Source organism: Sinohyriopsis cumingii, chromosome 10 (assembly GCF_028554795.1).
Source record: "Sinohyriopsis cumingii isolate HCF-2022 chromosome 10, ASM2855479v2, whole genome shotgun sequence".
NCBI classification, from domain to species: Eukaryota; Metazoa; Mollusca; class Bivalvia; order Unionida; family Unionidae; genus Sinohyriopsis; species Sinohyriopsis cumingii.
Window position 1 is genome coordinate 3392729 of NC_142970.1, and position 21703 is coordinate 3414431.

The 21703-nt window shown below is 34.5% G+C and overlaps 1 protein-coding gene across 7 annotated transcripts in view; it reads left to right on the top strand.

Moving 5' to 3' along the window:
• Positions 1–21703, top strand: part of LOC149789501 (advillin-like) — a 169852-nt gene that overhangs the window by 43124 nt on the left and 105025 nt on the right. For 5 of the 7 annotated variants that reach the window (XM_089971531.1, XM_089971537.1, XM_089971534.1 and 2 more), the window contains exons 2-3: positions 7833–7915; positions 20979–21053. In XM_089971531.1, the coding sequence (XP_089827657.1) occupies positions 7841–7915; positions 20979–21053 (150 nt within the window). In that variant the 5' untranslated portion in view covers positions 7833–7840. Of the gene's footprint in view, positions 1–6657; positions 6763–7076; positions 7234–7832; positions 7916–20978; positions 21054–21703 lie in introns of those variants that run through there. The other 2 variants (XM_089971533.1, XM_089971532.1) reach the window with 2 other exon arrangements.

Here is a 21703-nt window from a genome sequence, read left to right on the forward strand (position 1 = left end):
GTTTCAGTTTACTCAATGCTTGTTATATTTCAGTTTACTCAATGCTTGGCGTATCTCCTCTTCACTGATTGTTCTATCTAAAGTCTTGTGAATTATTTGAATGTTTTCAGTTTCCTGTATCTGTTCAACAGAACTGGAAAAATTAAATAATTCAGAAAAATATTCAACCAAGTTGCAGATACGGTTTTGCCTACCAGTGCTTGGGTTCTTTACAAGGCGCCAGAAAAGTTGTGTATCTATAGAGTATGATACAGATAAAAGGCTATATTTGTTGCTGTTTTAATTCATTTGCTTTTGCTTGCTTGTAAGAGATTTCTACATACTTCTATAAATTTTATAATCTTCAAGTGATTCACTTGTACGTTTTAATCTAAACTGTTTTAGATATTCTAGGCTTTGTTTTTGGTATTTGTGCAATCTGTATCAAACCAAGGCTGACATTTAATGATTCTTCTTGGAGATGTTACAGCTAGAATTTGCTTTCTGTTGATTGTTTTCATTTTGCTTGCTGCATTATGGTAAATATCAGTAATTGTTTTGATGCATTCATTAAGTTTGTTATTGTTTATATCATTTATAATCTTGATCATATATAGAGATAATTGATCTTCACAATTTTGGATAACAGATAGACCTTCTTCTTTGTTCCATATTTTTTATTTTGTTACCCTCAGAGACACTTGCAGCATTTTGCTCTAGTTTAAAGATGTACACAAGTGAAAATACAATGGGCATGTGTACTGATTCCAACCTATCATCTATGTCAAAGGATGATATAATTTTTACAACACATACATCGGCTAAGACATAATCTATTGTTTAGGCCAGATAGCCATGCAGACATGTAAATTTTCCTATCCCTTTATCTGATATACATCTTCCATTGGTGATTCTCAATCCAATCATTTGGCATAGTTGTACAAGTTTTTCTACATAGTGATTTATCTCTCTTACGTCTTGATTAGCCCAGTCATACTTCGTCTTCTGTATAATTAAAGTCTTGAAATTGGTCAATAATACTATGATATTTGATAAAGTCTAGCTCCATTCCGGTACAGGCATTAAAATCGCCTGCAGTTATGATTTTATAGTCAGCGCATTGAATTTTTACATGAGCTAACTCATTTTCTGCCACTGCATATACATTTTCTTCCGAATAAATAGAGGAGTATTCAGGTGAAAATTAGACAAATCCAAAAATTAAGTTCCACTTCAGTATGCTAGCCTTAGATGAAAGAACTAACTAAATAATATTTTTTTAGTCACTTTTTTTCTCTAGATATATTCAGATGCTTGAAGAGGGGTTCACGAACAAAAACCGAGATACCCAGCTTGAATTTCTTTTAGCAGATTGTGATTTAATTCTTACAGTATCAAAGTTTATGTAACCGTTAATATTAAACTGATCAATAGTTTCTGCCCATGTTTCAACAAAGCCTAGTATTTCAAATTTTTCAACATAATTAATAAAATCTTACCTCTCTCCTCTAGAAGGTTTCTCACTGAAACCAGGGGGGCCTGAGTGGCAGAGTGGTCTAAAGTGCTGTCCGTTACAGATTACTGCCATGTCACCTCTGTCTGCGTGGGTTCGAGTCTCGGATTCGGCCAATGTGGGTATGTGAGAAGGCTTGCCAGTAGTTCTCATGGGTCGGTGGTTCTTTCTGGGGTTTTTCCGGGTTCTTCCTCCACCATTAATACTGGCCGCCATGTATAGCCTATTGTGTGCTGAAAAATGGCGTTAAACCCCACAACAACAACAAAGAAATCACCTAAACCAGACATATTCCCTACCAAACCCAGCACAGACGTAGAACTGTTCTCCTCATACACATTTTGTAGGCCTCAGCCAGAGTCCTATCTTTTGTCTACAAGAACATCATCATTCTAACCTCACCAGATACAGGTGTGTAATTGTCTATTATTTGCTTGTCATATTTGTATAATGTTTTTTTCCCCCATGTTCAATGGCTTTTTTCAGTATGGTAGAGACTGGTACATGTACATGTATATATAATGTTTAAAATAATAATTAAACCAAATTTTTTTTAACATTCCTGTAATTTGTGCATCTAATTTAGCCAGTTTTGCCCAGTGCTTGAATCATTTAGTATATATATATATATATATATATATAGTAATGTTAAAAAAATGTACTTAACTACTCTAATTAAAATTTTAAGAATTTTTAACCAGTGCAGTAGGAAACGCCTTTTTTGTGCCTAATTTGAGAGGAATAATTTAAATTCATTGGAAAAAGTGTTCATTGACTTTTTTAATTTTAAAACATTAATTTGGGATTAATGAGGAATCTTTCAAAGACATTCTGGATTATATCTTTGTGGTACATCAAGACATTCAAGACATTTGGACTTCATGCGGAACATTTTATATTTTTGGACTTGTGATAGGACATAAGGATTATTTTGAATTTAAATCATAATACTGTAAGAGTCCTTTTGAACTTTAATTTTGTATTCTAAGCAAATTGATTATTTGTTGAATTTTACTCATTGTTGGTCTCACTTCCTTTCTGTTATATAGTTTAAAACCAGAGAGTCATTAGAAATGATTCCTTTGCAAGTTACATGTACCTTGTGTGCTTGTATTGCCAAGTGAGCTTATTGGCATGGCCTTGTTATCTGTGTATTATTTTCAGTCCATTGTTTTACCTATTTAAAATTGCTTTTTACCATCCTGGAGGCAATGTTTCTGATCTGATCTTGCTTAAACTTTAAATGTAAGCTAATATCACTAAGAGTTTAGTGAGTTTGATAATGAATAATAATAATAATAATAATAATAATAATAATAATGAGGACTTTGTATAGCGGCTAATCTTTAGAAGCTCTAAGCGCTTTACAACATTAGACAATACCTATAAGATAAAAAAAACATAATAATATTTTTACAAAAACAAACACAATGAAATTAGAAAAACATTAAAAAAATGAAAAAAACAGCTGAGAATATTTCAGGTAGGAAGCATTATTAGGTCTTTAAGTTTGTTCTTGCAGTCAAAATAAGTGAGTTTTGAGAGCCCTCTTGAATGTGATCACTGTCTTTGTGTCTAAGTTCAGTGGGCAATTCATTCCATGTTGCTGGGCCCTGGTATGCAAAAGAACGCTGTCCAAATGACTTTGTTTTCATAGTGGGAATAATGAGTATACGATTGTCAGAAGAGGAGCGTAAGTGTCTTGCTGGTGTGTACACATGGGTGAGGTCGGATAGGTATGTTGGACTAGAGTCCGACAGTGAAACCTAGCACAGAGAACAAATTTTGTGTTTGATTCTGGATCGAATGGATAGCCAGTGTAGGATACAGAGCAGCGAGGTGTGCTCTGATCGTGGTACTCTAAGTATGATCCGAGCAGCTGTGCTTTGAACTTTTTGAAGTTTCTGGAGCAGATATTGAGATGAACCAGACAGAATTGAGTTACAATAGTCCAGTCTTGAAAGTACTAATGAACACACAAGTGTTTTAGTGGCATCAACTGAAAGATATTTGCGAATTGAGCTGATGCGTCACAGCTCAAGATATGCAGCCTTGCATATGTTCATGACATGTTGGTGCGATGTTAGAGTACTGTCCAGAGTAACAACTAGATTTCGTACTGATTGTGTGAATTTAATGTTGGCGTTGCTATTTATTGTTTGAGGTAAAGGATGTGAATGAGAAAGTCTTTGTGTTGTGATCAGAATGGCCTCAGTTTTATCATCATTCATCTGCAGCTTGTTACATGTCATCCATGATTTCACATCAGAAATGCACCTCTCTACACCTTGGATGGTAGCATCAACTTCAGTTGGGTGGCTAGATTTGTATATTTGGGTGTCATCAACGTACAATTGGTGAGACACTGGATGATAATCTATGACACTTGAGAGCGACTGAGTGTACAGAATGAAGAGAACAGACCCCTGTGGAACACAACATAGATCAACTGGGCTGGAGTGTGTTCCATTTGCAGATACAATTTGTGACCTGTTGACCAAGTAGGACTTGAACCACATTAAGGCTGTATCATGAATGCCAAATACATGCTGGAGACGGTGAAGTAATATATCATGGTCTATTGTGTCAAGTGCTGCAGGCAAGTCAAGGAGGGAGAGGACTGTAATCTTTCCGCTATCCAACACAGAGAGAATGTCATTAACTACTTTTAGAAGAGTAGTTTCAATACGGTGGCAAGGGCGATATGCAGATTGTACATTGCTAAAAAGACTGTTTGAATTTAGATGAGATACAAGCTGGGATAGAACAACCTTTTCTAAGATTTTTGATATGAATGGGAGATTAGAAACTGGTTGGTAGTTCTTTAAATCGTTATGGTCTAGTGTTGGTTTCTTCAGCAGAGGCTTTACAATGGCAGTTTTGAAAAATGATGGGAATTCCCCGGATGAGAGAGAGGAATTAATAACATCAGTTAGTGAAGGCAATACTGGATCTAAGCACTTAAGCAGCAGTGATGTTGGAATTGGATGAAGTTCACATGACTTTGGTGCACTCTTCATCACGAATGTACGTATGAAATCCATAGAGACAGGTTCAGATGCTGCTAATGGTTGCCACTGAAATTCTGTATCCCAACTGTATGGTGACGACGAGTCAATTGAAATTGTGGTGTCAAGCTTATCTCTATTGGTTTGTACTTTGTCATGGAGGAAATTTGCAACCATGTCCGGAAGGTCAACTGGAGAGAAGGTAGTTGGAAGTGGTGTTGATTTGTTCCTTTTGACATTAGCTTGTTAGTAATCTTGAAGAGCTCTTTGCAGCTGGAACTTTCCATGATCTTAGTAGTGTAGTGGGCTGATTTCACTGCATGGACTATATTTGTGACATTCTTCTTAGCGACTTCATAGATTTGCTTATGAATAGTGAGTCTGGTGGAAAGCCAGAGCATCTCAGCTTTATGGCAATCTCTTTTAAGCAGTACGAAGCTGGTCCCTAACATTGCTATACCATGGAGAACACTTTTGAATTGATACTCTGCACTTGGTAGCTGGGGCATGTTTGTCAAGTAATTAACACAGTTATTGAGTTGTTCTGAGGTAGGAGGTAAGCAAGTTGTTAAGTTAGTTTGGTGCATTAGTTTGGTTCTATTTATCATACGGAGGTTTCTCTTAGTAGCAGATACAGGTGGAGGGTTAGGGACTGATACGTCAAGATGGCATATAATGCAGAGGTGATCTGATGCAAGGTCATGGGATACCAGGGAGGACCGTAGAATGTTATCATCAGGTCTATGAAGAATCCATTAATGACATTAACAGATATTAAAGATTTGATCTTAATCAAATTGTTTGAGTTTATTAATACTTTTCAACACATATTACTTGTCAGCTTTTAATTAGATGTGAAATATGGGTTTACATCATTATTCCTATTAAGGACGTATTGCTTGTCAGCTTTTAATTAGATGTGAAATATGGGCTTACATCATCAAGCGAGGATAGAGATATTTAGAGTTATTCAACAACTTTTGTCATATATATAGTCCTAATTTATATAACATATATAATACCTGTAACTCACCTCTCCAGTGACCTACCAGTAAGTGGTTAGAGAATCTGCCTCGGATGCAGGAGGTTGTGGGTTCGAACATCACTGTCATCCCAATGACTTATATCAGGATAATGTGACTAGACTGGACATGATGCAGCATGTCTGTGGCATGATGTGACTAGATTAGACATGATGCAACATGTATGCAGCATGATGTGACTAGATTGGACATGATGCAACATGTCTGTAGCATGATGTGACTAGATGGGGCATGATACATGTCTGGCATGATGTGACTAGATTGGACATGATGCAGCATGTCTGTAGCATGATGTGACTAGATGGGGCATGATACAACATGTCTGTGGCATGATTTGACTAGATGGGACATGATGCATGTCTACAGCATGATATGACTAGATTGGACATGATGCAACATGTCTGCGGCATGATGCCCCACAGACATCACTTTAAACTGCCATACTGGGGATATCAAAGCAATATAACTGAATTTAAAACAAAGCTATGTTAAAAATACAAATGACACACACACATACACACTTGTAATGCACCATCAGTTCTGCTAATGGAAAGTGCGACTCATGTTTATTCACCACCTATTTAATCTGTTTGAGGTCAGGAAGTAATTGATCAGTTTTTTTTATATGACTGTGTCTTCTTATCTGTCAGCTTGTTGTAGCTAGCCATTTCTGACCAGACACTTGTCGATATTTTATGTATGTCTGTATTTCTAGCATTACAGTTCATGTTCTTGTTAATCTGCTGTCAGGTTAAATGGGATTTAGTCATTGTCTCACTAGCCAGTAATGTAGTACGCTGTCAGGTGAATGTCAAATGGGATTTAGTCATTATCTCACAAGCCAGTAATGTAGTGTGCTGTGATTGGTTTTATCCTGTCTACATGCCATACACTTTTAACTTGTCAGCAGAAACATTTGTCAGATGCTTTTAACAATTTCTTCAGCAGAACAACAAAAAAAGTGTAATACAGGTTTGTAGGCATTCATTGCATCAAGGTTAAAGATGCCACTACCACATGATGGTGTGTTATCAAAAAACAAACATTAATTTGTCTTGATTCTGTAAGAATTCACCTTGAAGGGACTGGTAGTATGGACTATGATATCTTCATCAGATAGTGAGTGATAGACACTTAAGGATTAGTGCAGGTTGTTACTGATAGAAATCAGTCAACACTCAAGTGGGGAATTATATGGAGATAATTGGGGCACCCTACTGTAAGTAACTGTACACAGGAATTAATTCATGATATAATATTTGTTGCTGAAAAGTAAAAGATGATCATTTTTCATTCATATTTTTCAGTTGCTTGATTTGATTTTCAGATGAGAAAATAGTTGCTTGGCAACAATGTTTACTTGTCCTTCTCTCCAGGGCAGTGGATTTGTCTACGGCTGATTACGTTATCAGATGAGTGTGATACCGAGTAAGAGCTGAAGAGAGAGGCTACATGTAGAATCTTTTGAGATCAAACTTCAAATATCAGCTTATATAATTTTGGTACGATCTTTTTCAAGCTTAATGACAAGCAAGATCTATACATACTAATCAGGTGATCTTACATTTGATTGGCTGAGCTTGTTGCCATTTTGGAGGCCATATTTCCTGTGGTAAACTTTGAATAGTGGCATATATCAACAACACTGCAGAGGAATTTAAACCATACACCTGAATAGATCCTTTTATTGGTAAAATATTTCAACACTCATATTTCTGGTCAGATTTTTGTCAAACTTGGTGTGATTTTTTTTATCAGGATCTCTGATATTAATGAGGTGATTTTGCATCTGATTGCCTGATCTTGTTACCACTCTGGAGTCATATTCTTATGTCTGATTTTGATCAAACTTGGAATACGGGCTAATATCATTCTAATTTTAGATGAGAGATAAAGGGTTTCTCCTGCATCTGTTAAATAGTCTTCTGTCAGGCAGATTTACATCATGACGATCTTAGGGACAAATGGGATGAGTATTGAGGGGATCTTACATACAATTGGCTGACCTTTTTATATCTGTAGGGGCTTTATTTCTCAAGTGATTTTGATCAAACTTGGTAGATAGGATTATATCAAGATCATGGATGAGCTTGAGTTACATATACCAGTAATAACTCATTGAAAACATTTTTGTCTTCATATTTTTGTATGTCAGTTGAACAGTATCAAAGTTAAATTGTAAAGCAAATATTTTCTGTAAACTGATGGAACTGCAATAATCTAGAAATTACAAAACTGAATATGATAAAAGATGACTTTGTTCTTTAAAATATTTTGTCTTTGTTTCAGATTAGAAAATGTCACTACTTCCAGATCCAGCTTTCCGTAACGTGCAGAGGAACAAAGCTGGTTTCTTTATTTGGAGGGTTGAGGTTTGTATTTTATAATAATGTCAATATTGGTCAATAAGTCTATTGAAATAAATGACCTCTGTTTGTCTCCCATAGCTTTCAGGTTTGAATAGGCACACCAAGTATTACCTAAGTTTGATGAATGATGATGTCAGTCAAGTGTGTGTGTGTACATGTGTGTGTGTTGGGTTTCATTTCACATCATCACAATCCTGGCAATATAGTACCAATGAAAAGTTCCAAAAATACAATGGTCAGATCTTGTAAAATAAATTAGGAAGATAAATCCTTCCACAGAAATATAAACAGTAATACTACAAGTTAGAGTGTAAAAAAATCATTAAAAGGCTTTAAAATTGAAGATAAGTTAAAAAATATAAAATTGCCAAATTTTATCTTTGTTTCAGATTAGAAAATATCATTACTTTCAGATCCATCTTTCAGTAATGTGCAGATGAAATACTTGCCTTAGATTTCTGTCGTTGCACCTAAAACAGGCCCAGAAAGTGAAGATCATTTGCCGTGCATAGGTTTTAAGACGTTCTCTCACCCTCATTTGTTTCATTACAGTGTAGTAAACAAGAAGTCAAACTTGAACTTTTTGAAACTTTTCTCTTTAAAGAGGAAGTGTTTTGGTGCTAATTTGATCATCATAAATACAAGAAATTAGATTGTTTTCTATGGAATTCCTGCCAAAATTCAAACATAATGCCTTGAAAAAGAAGTGAAAACAAATTGAATTTGTGTCGCCCATATTGTGATTTACTGGTTATATGTAGGTTTTTAACTAATAAAAATTATTAAATTGCATTTAATAACTTAATCATTTAAACATATGAAGCAGAAAAGAAAAAAGTTACTTTTTTATTAACGTACAATAGTATTACATCAGCACTTTAATCATATCACATGCAGATATGCAAAAACTGACTGTTTTGACCATTGAACACCTTTGTTTCACTTCTTTTGCCAAATTAGCCCTTATTCTGGCTAGAGAGGTAATTTAAATTGTAAATTAACATGAATTACATGCAAATTTGTGAGAATTTCAATGATTACACTGTAAATTAAAATGAGTTACATGCAAATTTGTATAAATTTCAATGATTACACTGTAAGTTAGGGGCCCCGAGTGGCCGAGTGGTCTAAAGCGCTCTCCATTATGGATCACTGCCATCTCACCTCTGTCTGCGTAGGTTCGAGTCTAGGATTCGGCTAATGTGGGTATGTGAGAAAGCTTGCCAGTAGCTTCTCGTGGGTCGGTCGTTCTTCCTGGGGTTTTCCCGGGTTCTTCCTCCACCATTAATACTGGCCGCCATGCATAGCCTATCGTGTGCTGAAAAATGGCGTTAAACCCCACAACAACAAAAACAACTGTAAATTAAAATGAGTTACATGCAAATTTGTATAAATTTCAATAATTACACTGTAAATTAAAATGAGTTACATGCAAATTTGTATAAATTTCAATGATTACACTGCAAGTTAAAATGAGTTATGTGCAAGTTTAAATCAATTTCATATGTTAAACTTGTTTTTAGTTGCACATCCAGTGTTTTGGTGCATGGTCATACGTCTAATTCAGATGGTTATTGGAGAAGTCTCAAAATAGAAATAGTTTTTGATTTTAAAAATGCACATTTTCTAAAATTAGTTTTTATTTCCTTCAGTAAGGTGATAGGTGATCCATGAAAAATTCATTTGTACCCAGGAACATATGCGACTGAAAACCAAATGCAGTTGCTTAAATAATGACATATTTTTAAATCCTGTTTCTAACAATAGATACTGCACCTTGGACAAGTAGAAATGGTTGAACACTTTTTGTTACAGTGTAAAAATGAAATAACAGAGAAATCATGCTCTCCTCACATCACTGACCCAACTTATAATGAAGTCATTATTATCCAGAAATCTGATGTATTCCAATGAAATTAATACCAATTATTTAAGGCAATACAAACCTTCATAAATGTTTTAAAATGTTTTTAAGTTAACACACAGTTCACATCCACACGTTTTCATTTTCCATCTTTTTTACCATTAAATGATCTTTGAAATAATTACATGAACTAGAAATGTTCAAGTATACTTTTATATTTATATATGATTTATCTACTTTAGATTGGTAGACAGTTATTGATTGTAAAATTTACTCTGTATTAGGGGAGAGCATTTTCAACTGGCTTGCACCTTTCTACTGAATCCCCATATAGAATATATTCTTATATCTGGTACATGAAGATGTTTTGTTTGAATAATTACTGTTCAAAACAAATATGGCAGTGACATCAGGTTTCCACTAAAACACTTCTTGAAGTACTTAGTTGGATCTGAATGGAAATAATGCAGCAGATCTTACCACCAACATACCTGTGTAATGGCACTTTTGGGAATGCCTGACCTAATTGACTGTGGAGTCAAGTCAAGCATAACTTCTTACATTTTTGTTTCATTCAGGTTTTGAACACAGTGACTTTTACACATGTAAATCAATAGTGATTAGCTGAATGTCAGCACAGTAACTTTCATTTTTGTGTCAAATTTCTTAACTTGTTTTTTTTGTGCTGTACTGACATGTAAGCATGATGACAAAAACAAGTATGAAAATAGTCTCTGATGAAGTCTAGTGTTTGGTGGGTATATCTGATGAAGACCTTAATTTATAGATTTAACAAAACTTAGCACATGGATATATCTTGACATTGCCTTGGCATGTTGAATGCTTTTTATCCATATCTTTTGCCATTATGGGACAAGTGGAATGATTTCTGTCCATGATATCACATTGTCATAGACAGGTTGAATGATTTACTGGCCATGATATCTCTTCCATTGTCATAGACAGGTTGAATGATTTACTGGCCATGATATCTCATCCATTGTCATAGACAGGTTGAATGATTTACTGGCCATGATATCTCATCCATTGTCATAGACAGGTTGAATGATTTACTGGCCATGATATCTCATCCATTGTCATAGACAGGTTGAATGATTTACTGGCCATGATATCTCATCCATTGTCATAGACAGGTTGAATGATTTACTGGCCATGATATCTCATCCATTGTCATAGACAGGTTGAATGATTTACTGGCCATGATATCTCATCCATTGTCATAGACAGGTTGAATGATTTACTGGCCATAATATCTCATCCATTGTCATAGACAGGTTGAATGATTTACTGGCCATGATATCTCATCCATTGTCATAGACAGGTTGAATGATTTACTGGCCATGATATCTCATCCATTGTCATAGACAGGTTGAATGATTTTCTGTCACTTATATATATTATTATTACAGGTTAAATTAACCCACTCATTCACGGATGTAATCAAAGCAAGTTAACCAAGTGAAAAGAGTACTTGGTGAATAAAGAGCTTTATTTCACAGATATGGTTCATTATGGAGAAGCAAGTTCCAGTTTTCATAGTGAGCTTAAAAATCCTGTATTTTCACACACACAGATTTCCTTATGGGTGAGAAGTTTCACTATTACTTGCAATTAATTCACAGCATCAGTATTGTTTTTTTACAAAAAATTTGAATTTCAACATTGAATACTATTTCACAAAATAGATGTACCTAGTTTTTGATAAAACGAAATCATGTAGTACAGTGTTTTCTTGTAGATGTGATGGTTATGGAAATCTCATGGAATAATGTTGATTAACATTATGGTCTTTCATTGTTTGGGTATCTTCAAAATAAAGGTCATTTACACAAGAGAAATGAACAACTTCATTAGGATGGGTATCTTGAACATAAGGTAATTTACTCAGAGAAGCGAACAACTTCATTAGGATGGGTATCTTGAACATAAGGTAATTTACTCAGAGAAGTGAACAACTTCATTAGGATGGGTATCTATAAAATAAAGTAATTTACACAGAGAAGTGAACAACTTCATTAGGATGGGTATCTATAAAATAAAGTAATTACACAGAGAAGTGAACAACTTCATTTGAAAAAGGTCTTTATTAACAATTATTCCCAACACAATTACAAAATTAGAAAATTAGTCATTAAACAACACCCTGCTCATCCCCATTTTTTTTCAGTGTCTAGTGGGAGTGGCATCCCCTTCATTTTTGGGAGGTCTCTTGGTAACTCAAGCCTTTGCTTATATATAGTGCAGTCTATGGTTTTGGACCCATTTATGCATAAGTTATTGAGGGAGAGGTATACTGATCCATAATATCAGAGATGATTTCAACACTCAGTGATTACAAAGAAGTTTATGGTCTTTGGCTTGTGATAATTGAAACATGCAAAATAAAGACTACATGTACTTTTGTTGAGGTAATGATAACAGGAACGTGAGACATAACTAATTATTTAGCCATTGTTGTTAACAGTTTAGGTTTTGGTTATAGCTTTTAATTGGCATAATTTTCTTAGCTGTTTGATAGGTTCTGATAATGATTACTCATTTTGGTAGAATGTCTGGCTTGTATTCCAAGGGGCCTGGTTTTAATATATGACCAGGACAGGCTGGGTTGGCTGCCTCACTGTGGGGGAAAAAACACTTTGCTCCCATTTCTTTGGCATGTTATAGCCTCTCAAGCGTTTAAAGTGCCGTTTAAAATATACAAAAAACAAAAAATAAAAATATTGGCACAACACATTATGAAGCTAAGACATCTCATTATGTGACATGGTTTCTGTTCCATTTGACCATGGGTTCAAGGTCACATTCACAGTAAAATTGCATAAGATTATAGTTCAAGTTTATTTTTCTCATATTTTTTTTATTACACAGTCCTGGTTGGATTTTCTTTGCACTTTCATTGTATTCATTTTCCAAATCCCATGTTGGATTTTGTTTTCACTTCCAGGGATGAATCAATTTGAAGCTAAGGCAATTCATTCTGTGTCATGCCAGCTGCCCACTTTTCTTTGAAGTCAAGGTCACAATCAGATAATTCGCTTATATTTCTTAAGGCTTTTGATTTGTTCATACTTGAGATAAGTCATTTTGCAACCATGCATATTTGCCCCTTCGATCTTAGAATCATGGTTAGTCACAGAAAATTTGTATTTAGGTTTTGTTTTAAGCTTTTTTTTGCATAATTGCTGTAGTCATTTGCATAATTGCTGTAGTCATTTGCTTGACATAAAGGCTTATGGCTATTTTTGCTTTCTTTAAAAAATAACTAAAAGCCATGCATTATAATTTGAAGTATTTTCTTTGCATTATACATACAACACTTTATACATACAGTGCATTTAAGGAGAGAAACTTCATTATGTTGTGTATAACTATTTGTGTAGAGTACAAACCTGCTGTATTCTCAGACAGTGCTAAGATTTTTTGGTTGACTCAAAAAGTATGTTATGAGTACCAAGGGTGTGTGTATGTGTGTCAATACATGTGACCTAAAAAGAGACATCACACAACTGAGATTAAGCTATCTTTTTATGCAGGTCTAGATACAAAATAAATCTAAACTCAGATTCGAATAAAATAAAATAACTTCTGTGGACATGAGAAAAATACACCGATGTTTGGATTTGTTCATCTTGGCTTTGAATGTAGTTTGCACATTTGTTACATCATAAATTTGTTGTGTTGTCAGTGAATGCAGTTTGCAGTAACATTACATTAATTTATTTGTTGTGTTGTCAGTGAATGCAGTTTGCAGTAACATTACATAAATTTATTTGTTGTGTTGTCAGTGAATGCAGTTTGTAGTAACATTACATTAATTTATCTATTGAAGTTGCAGCTTTGCAGACATGTTATATCAAACATTTATTTGATGTTGTCAGTAAATGTTGTTTGCAGACGCAGTACATCATACATTGTTGAAGTTGCCAGTGGTTGGAGTTGGCAGACACACTGTGTCATAAATGTATTTGTTTACATATACTTTGATGGTAAATGTTTCAGTCAGAATGTTGTAGATAAATTACATGTCATACCTGTTGTGTAGAAATCTCTCAGAATGCTAATGAGGACATGCAAGACTAAGATATTCAGTCCAGTAAACTGGACTTGTTGAATAATAATAATGAGGACTTTGTATAGTGCCTAATCTTTAGAAACTCTAAGTGCTTTACAACATTAGACAACACCTATAACATTTAAAAAAAGATATATAATGATATGATTACAAAAAACAAACACCATGAAATTTAAAAAAAAAGCATGCTGAAAATATTTAAGGTAGGGAACATTATTAGGTCTTTAAGTTTGTTCTTGCAGTCGAAATAAGTGAGTAATGAATAAATTTATTTCTAAGGTATACAGTTAAAAGATGTTAATAAGTGGCCCATAGTGTGTAATACAATATTTTTTTTCCTGTGCCCAAAACATGAAAGCCAAATGATAAATTTATTAGATATATTTCCCAAGTCATTGTGATTAATCTCAGGCAAATGATAGACTATTCAAATATTCTTCCATAGTTAATAGTGTATGATCTAAGGTACTTGATAGGTTTATTAGATATTCTTCCAGGGTCATAGTGTATGATCTAAGGCAGGTGATAGATAATCTTCCAAGGTTGTAGTGTATGATCTAAGGCAAGTGATATATTTATTAGATATTCTTCCACATTTGTAGCGTATGATCTAAGGCAAACGATATATTTTTTAAGTAGATACAATGTTGCATCTAACACGGATAGATTATTACATTTAACATGGACACAGTACTACAACTAGTAGATACATTATTACTTCTAACATGGACACAGTACTACAACTAGTAGATACATTATTACTTCTAACATGGACACAGTACTACAACTAGTAGATACATTATTACTTCTAACATGGACACAGTACTACAACTAGTAGATACATTATTACTTCTAACATGGACACAGTACTACAACTGGTAGATACATTATTACTTCTAACATGGACACAGTACTACAACTGGTAGATACATGGTTACATCTAACATGGACACAGTACTTACAACTAATATATACATTGTTACATCTAACATGGAAACAGTACTTACAACTAATAGATACATTCTTACATCTAACATGGACACAGTACTTACAAGTAGTGGGCACATTGTTACATCTAACATAAACATGGTTCATGTAACTAGTGGATACATTGTTATATCTAACATGGACACAATACTTGTAAGTAGTGGGTACATTGTCATGTCTAATGTGGACATGGTACTTATAGCAAGTGGGTACATTGTTATGTCTAATGTGGACATGGTACTTATAGCAAATGGGTACATTGTTATGTCTAATGTGGACATGGTACTTACAGCAAGTGGGTACATTGTTATGTCTAATGTGGACATGGTACTTACAGCAAGTGGGTACATTGTTATGTCTAATGTGGACATGGTACTTACAGCAAGTGGGTACATTGTTATGTCTAATGTGGACATGGTACTTACAGCAAGTGGGTACATTGCTACATCTAATCTCTGTAATTCTAATATTCAGGCAGTCTCCCTTATACCAGCCAGTCATACATGTACCTCTTTGCACACAGTAATTGTAACTATTAGGTACATTGTTACATTTAAGCTCAGTAATTCTGCTGTTCAGGAAGGCTGGTTATTCTAGGGTGGCCAAGTGCTTGCCTTTACCAATCACTGCCCTCTAATTTCTGGCTGTGTGGTTTTGAGTCTTGGACTTGGCAACTGTGGTTATGTGGGATAGTTTGCTAGTAGTTTCCTGTGGGTCAGTTGTGCTTAACAAGGTTTTCCTGGTTTTTCCTCCACCAGTTATCCTGGCCTGCATGTACAGCCAGCCTGTCATACACTGACATAAATCCCATACAACAACTGCTATTAGGAAGAATGTTTTTCACTAGTCAGTCAGCTGCAGTCATAGTATTCTGGACATTGCCTTCCATGAATTGTCCATATATGGAGTTTTGTAGGCATTGTACATCATGTTTCTTTTTTAATGTGCCACCCTGATACAGTAGGATTTTCCTATGTTGCCAAGGACATTGGCACAAGTAAAGAACTGAAAAGACAAAAAAAAGACATTAAAAAGTTTAATCTTGACCCAGTTTATAACTCTTCTGTCTTTAAGGCCCTTTTAAATATTGGACAAATGATGCCATTTGCCATAAGGGATTTTTCAGCATTGGACTATTGATGCAATTTGCCATATGGGACTTTATAGCACTGGACAAATGATGTTGATTTGCCATTAGGGACTTTTCAGTATTGGACAAATGATCTTAATTTACCATAAAGGACTTTTTAATATTGGACAAATGTTGCTTATTTGCCATAAGGGACTTTTTAATATTGAACAAATGATGCAGCTTTCCCATAAGGGATTTTTCATCATTGGACAAATGAATCTGATTTCCATAAGGGATTTTTCAACACTAGGCAAGTGATGCCGATCTACCTTTCAATATCGATGAATATACAAAAGCTAGAGAATCCTTGAAATAATTATTTTCATAACATTTGCAATCAACATCAGTGGAAGAAATTTCACCAGAAAGCATCTTGCTAGTTCCATTCTCTTGCATTTGGCAGTTAAGCTGATGTTAGCAAGGTGAGCGAACTCAGACCCACTTGGACCTGTTAAGATCAAGTTTACATCCAGATGTTTGTTGCCAAGTTTGAGACATGGTTAAAACACAGAAATATCATGGACAAAATAACTTGTAAAAACAAACAAAAGAGTACTGTTGTGTGGATCAAAGTATGTTATGGCTTTGTTTGGATCAAAGTATGTTATGGCTTTGTTTGGATCAAAGTATGTTATGGCTTTGTTTGGATCAGAATACTTTTATGGCTTTGTTTGGATCAAAATACTTTTATGGCTTTGTTTAGATCAAAATACTCTATGGCTTGGTGAGCTAAAAGCTGTGGTTCTATGTGAGATAGGATAATAGACAAGTGATATGGACAGACAAATCCTGATATTGGTATTTCACGCTGAAAAGTGAGGTCATGCACATGAGGGAATTGGGTATAAAAGAATATTCCCAATTATGTGGGCAGCATAGAAAAATCCTGCTTGTTTGTTCCATCCTGGAAAATGAGATAATATACATGAGTTACCAGTAATTAAAAATAATAGAATCCTCCCTGATCTAATACCTAATATGACCAATATGGCAGACATTTTGGAAATTCTTGCTGTCTGTTCACCTTCTGAATAATTGGACTTGTTAACTTGGTGTTTCACTGAAAGACATTTTCTGATGTCTAGTTGGTGCTAAACGAAAACCATGACTTTGACCTCCAATATGGTCACCATGGCAGCCATCTTGAAAATCATAGTTTTACTTCGACTGAGTGGATAGACATATCAGCTTGGGGTTTTACTGCAAGACTTCCTTTGATGTCTAGTAGATCCTGAGTGAAAATGATGCCAATCTGATATTCAGTATGGCTGCCACATTAGCCATCTTTACAATAATTTTATAATTACTTACCGTAAATACTCACGTATAAGCTAAATAATTTATGAAAAATTAAAGACCTGGAAGAAGGGGGGATTCGGCTTATCCGCGGGCCAGTGTCTAAACTTGACTGTTTTTAGGTCTTTTTATTGACTACTGCAATGGCTATAAATTATGGGACATGAAACAATATTTTTTCCGTGTCCTAAGACATAAGCATGTAAAAAAGACTAACTTTCGGTGACCCGACAATTATTAAACTGTTCTACAGTACTACGATTGATTTTGTTATTATTTTGCATAATGTACAGTACTTACACAGTGCAAAGCATGCATAGTGTCACTTAAATCCTAACTTATTCCCAAACATATTAGATGCAGATTTTGCTTTATTCATTGTTTCAACTGAATTGCATACTTCCAGATAACATTTCAGCTAGTCCTTAATACATCTGTTTCTTTTACGTTGAATCACGCACTCATGGGTTACTCATTTTCAGTAATATAAGCGATCCTTCAAATTGAGGTAATATTTTTAAAAATGTACATACGTTTAATTGTACAAGCCACATAACCATCATAATTTACATGTTCATGAAGGGTAGTAATAATAAAGCCTAGTGGAAAGCTTGCTGTTTCTGTGTCTCCTGTGTTGATAGTCGGCAAATTTCTTTCATTTTACGATATTAGTACAGGTCAGTTAATCATTAAAACCCTGAAACTGGCTTGTGATGAGAGGAAATTTTGACCGGTAACTATACAAGTACATTGATGTGTAATTGCCTTTTATTCCTTAATATTAGTATGATTACTATAGTTTTGTAAAATGGGTTATAAGGCATACCTATGAACTTTTAAAAGCCAATTAGGCAGACTGAATAAAAATATAAAGATTGGGAGAAAAAAATTGGGAGGTTTTTCATGACATTTTTAAAGCCTTGTTTTCACTAAATATTGATCGATCTTCCTGGCACAATATGCATGAAATTTGCAAAAAGACTTGCCGTTTCTCCCTGTGATGAAAGTCACAAAAAGTCTCACCTTTTCTCCCTGTGACGTGCCCTGTTATCATATTCTGGTCAGCTGTTGTCAAACTGCACAATAGCTAAAGATAGTCTTAAATAAACAAGCAAGAAAGCCAGTGCAACTAATTTAAAGGTAATCCTTATCCATGCAACTATTTTGTGAAAACGATTGGCCCTTCGCCGTAATTCAAAGAAACCACTTTCTACACTGTTGTGTGTTACCCAAGCACCAGCAATTGATTGGTAAATAAAAGATTCCCAATTTTGTTGAACTAAAGGTACCAAAATAGCCAGCCTCATGGTACCATACATGTGACAACTATTTTCCCCTCTTTGTATATCTGACCATAGTCCCTTATTGTCAACTCGTAAAGCATCTAGTATTATTATAAGACATGTATTCTGAATTAGGTTTTGGAGGACACATTTTCAGCCAGGTATGTTTTTTTTCATTCCTTCTTTTAATTTAACGATGGTAATTATCACATGTATATATGGTATAAAAATGACAGGTGTTCACTCAAGTAAGTTTCTTTCATGGGAATGGTACTATAGCAGATAGAGTTACAACATTCATAATGATCATTCTTGGGATTGAAATTAATTGTGGACGATTTTATTGTTGTGGTTTATTTACATTTTTGTTCTGATTTATTTTGTTATTTTTGTATTATTGTAGAGGTAAAAAAAATCATAAATTTATGTGAATACTGTTTAAACTTAACGTTCTATTTAGTGAAGAAGCAAATTCTTTATAGTAAATTATTTCGTCACAGCAATAATTCAGAGGTGATACAACATAACATGTAGGATTTTTCTTGTTTAGAAGAACTGAAAATCAAAGACATAATGTAATAATCAGGAGTTTTCTGCAAAAATCGGAAGATATGAAATCGGGAGGTAGGTGTGGAGTGACCCCAAAAATCGGGAGTTTTTTTTTCCCTCCCGGCGTGAAAGTTGACAGGTGTGGTGTAAGGCTGCTTGCATCAAAGCAAACTACAACTCAGCTTTTAATGTACTGGCATCGAACCGTATTGTTTGTTTGTTGTGTTGTCATACTGGGATTACATTTTAATGAGTTACGTATTTACAATTTCAAGCAATGTAAAAACGTAATTACAGGTGGACTGATATAGAATGTCCAATGCAATAATGCATAAACAAACAATAATCAAGTCAAAAGGAGAGGTAGTGTTACAGCAACTCGCAAATGCTAAATTCTTGTCATCCTTCGATCAAATTAACACAAATCTAAATTAGGCAGAAATAATAAGAAAACAGAAAATTAAATAAATTACTTTTCAAACAAGTATATACCATTATTTTTAACTGCTCCATTGGCCTAGTGGTTAGAGCGTTCACCTCGGATGCGGTAGGTCCTTGGTTCGATCCCCGGCCAAGTCATACCAAAGACTTACAAAAATGGTACTTACAGCTGCCTCGCTTCGCACTCAGCATGAAGAGGTTAGTGTTAGGACTGGTTGGCCTGGTGTCAGGATAATGTGACTGAGTGGGACATCATGTTACATGTCTGCGGCATGAAGCCCCTAGACATCACTATAAACTGTCACACTGCAGACATCGTAGCGATATGACTGAAAAATTGTTAAAGCTACGTTAAAAATCCAGATCACACACACACACACACACCATTTCTTTTTAATAATCATGCACACAAAACTCGAGATAAGTATACATGTAATTTTTGTGTGAATATAACCTTGCCTAAATAAATGCATTTAGAACTTACTTGTGCCTATCGAGATGTCTCGGAGTTGTAGGTCGATTTATATGCAGGTGATGCAGTTTTTAGTGTTTATACCTGTTCAGATTGGGGGTCGGCTTATACACGAGTATATACGGTATTCTAAATGGTGGTTATATCAATGTGGGGTTTTCACTAAAAGGCTTCTTATATCTATTTGGTCCTAAACTAGAATGGTGTCCAGTAAATGGCAATCTTAAAAATCTTGTTTTTACTACTTTTAAATAGAAACTCATTGGGGTTTCATATCAGGAGAGTTCTTATGGTGGCATGTTGGCCCTTAATGAAAATCTACTCATATGCATGAGGGAACATACTCATAAATGAGAGATTGTACTTGTGTACGAGGGAATCTACTCACATACATGATTGAGTGTACTCATATGCACAAGAGAATGTACTCACATGCAAAAGTAAATGTACTTGTATGCATGAGGGAATGTTCTTGTATGTATGAGGGAATGTACTCATACTTGAACAAATAAGAGAATGTGTGATTAATAGAATAGTCACAACGTATGTGGGCTGTATAGAAAAATCTTGCATGGTTGTTCCACACTGGAAAAAAAACATCATATGCTTGAGGGAACGTGAGAATTATAAAATATTCCCAAGGTATAAGGTCAGGATTGAGAAATCCTGCTTAATTGGAAAATTAGGTTATAAACATAAGGAAATTGAGTAATATAGAATATCTTCAGTGTTTAATAGAATATTTCCATTATATGTGGGCATTATTTGAAATTATTGCATAGAGGGAATAGGAGACTAATATAATATTCCAATGTTTAAGGACAGGATAGGGAAATTTAATGTACATTAATAACTCTGGTGATGACATTTGTGTCAGAATTAAGGCATGCCATGCTTTGTGCACTTCAAAAAGATAAACATACTTTATATCTTTTTATTTTATTTTCAGGATATGAAAGTGGTCTCCGTTCCCACCAGTCAGTATGGCAGTTTCTACAAAGGAGACTCATACATTGTGTTGTCGGTAAGTTGTATGGAGTCTTTTCATACAAGTCAGATTTTGAGTTTTAATTATTGTGATGATCTGGTAATTATTTTCAGATAGTTGTAGTTTGATCAAGCTCATGTTAGCATGAAGTAAAAAAACAGCAGTCTGTCAGTGTCCTTATTGTCAACAGTTTGTTAATGATTTTTTGTTAAAGTTTTTTAAATATATTTTCCACCAATCTCCCATAGAATCTCGTCATACTTGGTGTGAATCATTATGAAACTTAACAAAAAACGATTCCTTGATGTGCTTGCATATCACATTTACCTTGGCCTCGAGGTCACATTCATAGAAAATATGCATTCCAGTTTATATTCAGCATTTTACAATCGCTAATTATTGCCAAAATCTCTCCTTTGTATTTGTAATGAATCTTTATGACACTAAGGCAAATCATTCATTCATAAACAGGTTTTACCTGTGTTTCTGCAGTAAAGGTCACATTAAAATTAGATCTTATTTTTTAAATTTTTAAAAAAATAAATATTTGTTGCTTTCTATAACCTAAACATCATAACAGATTTTGTTTAAACTTGTAATGAGTCATTATGAAGATAAGACAATTTATTGTTTGACCTGCTTGCTTACCCATTTTGTCGATTGGTCAAGAACACATGCTTTGTATC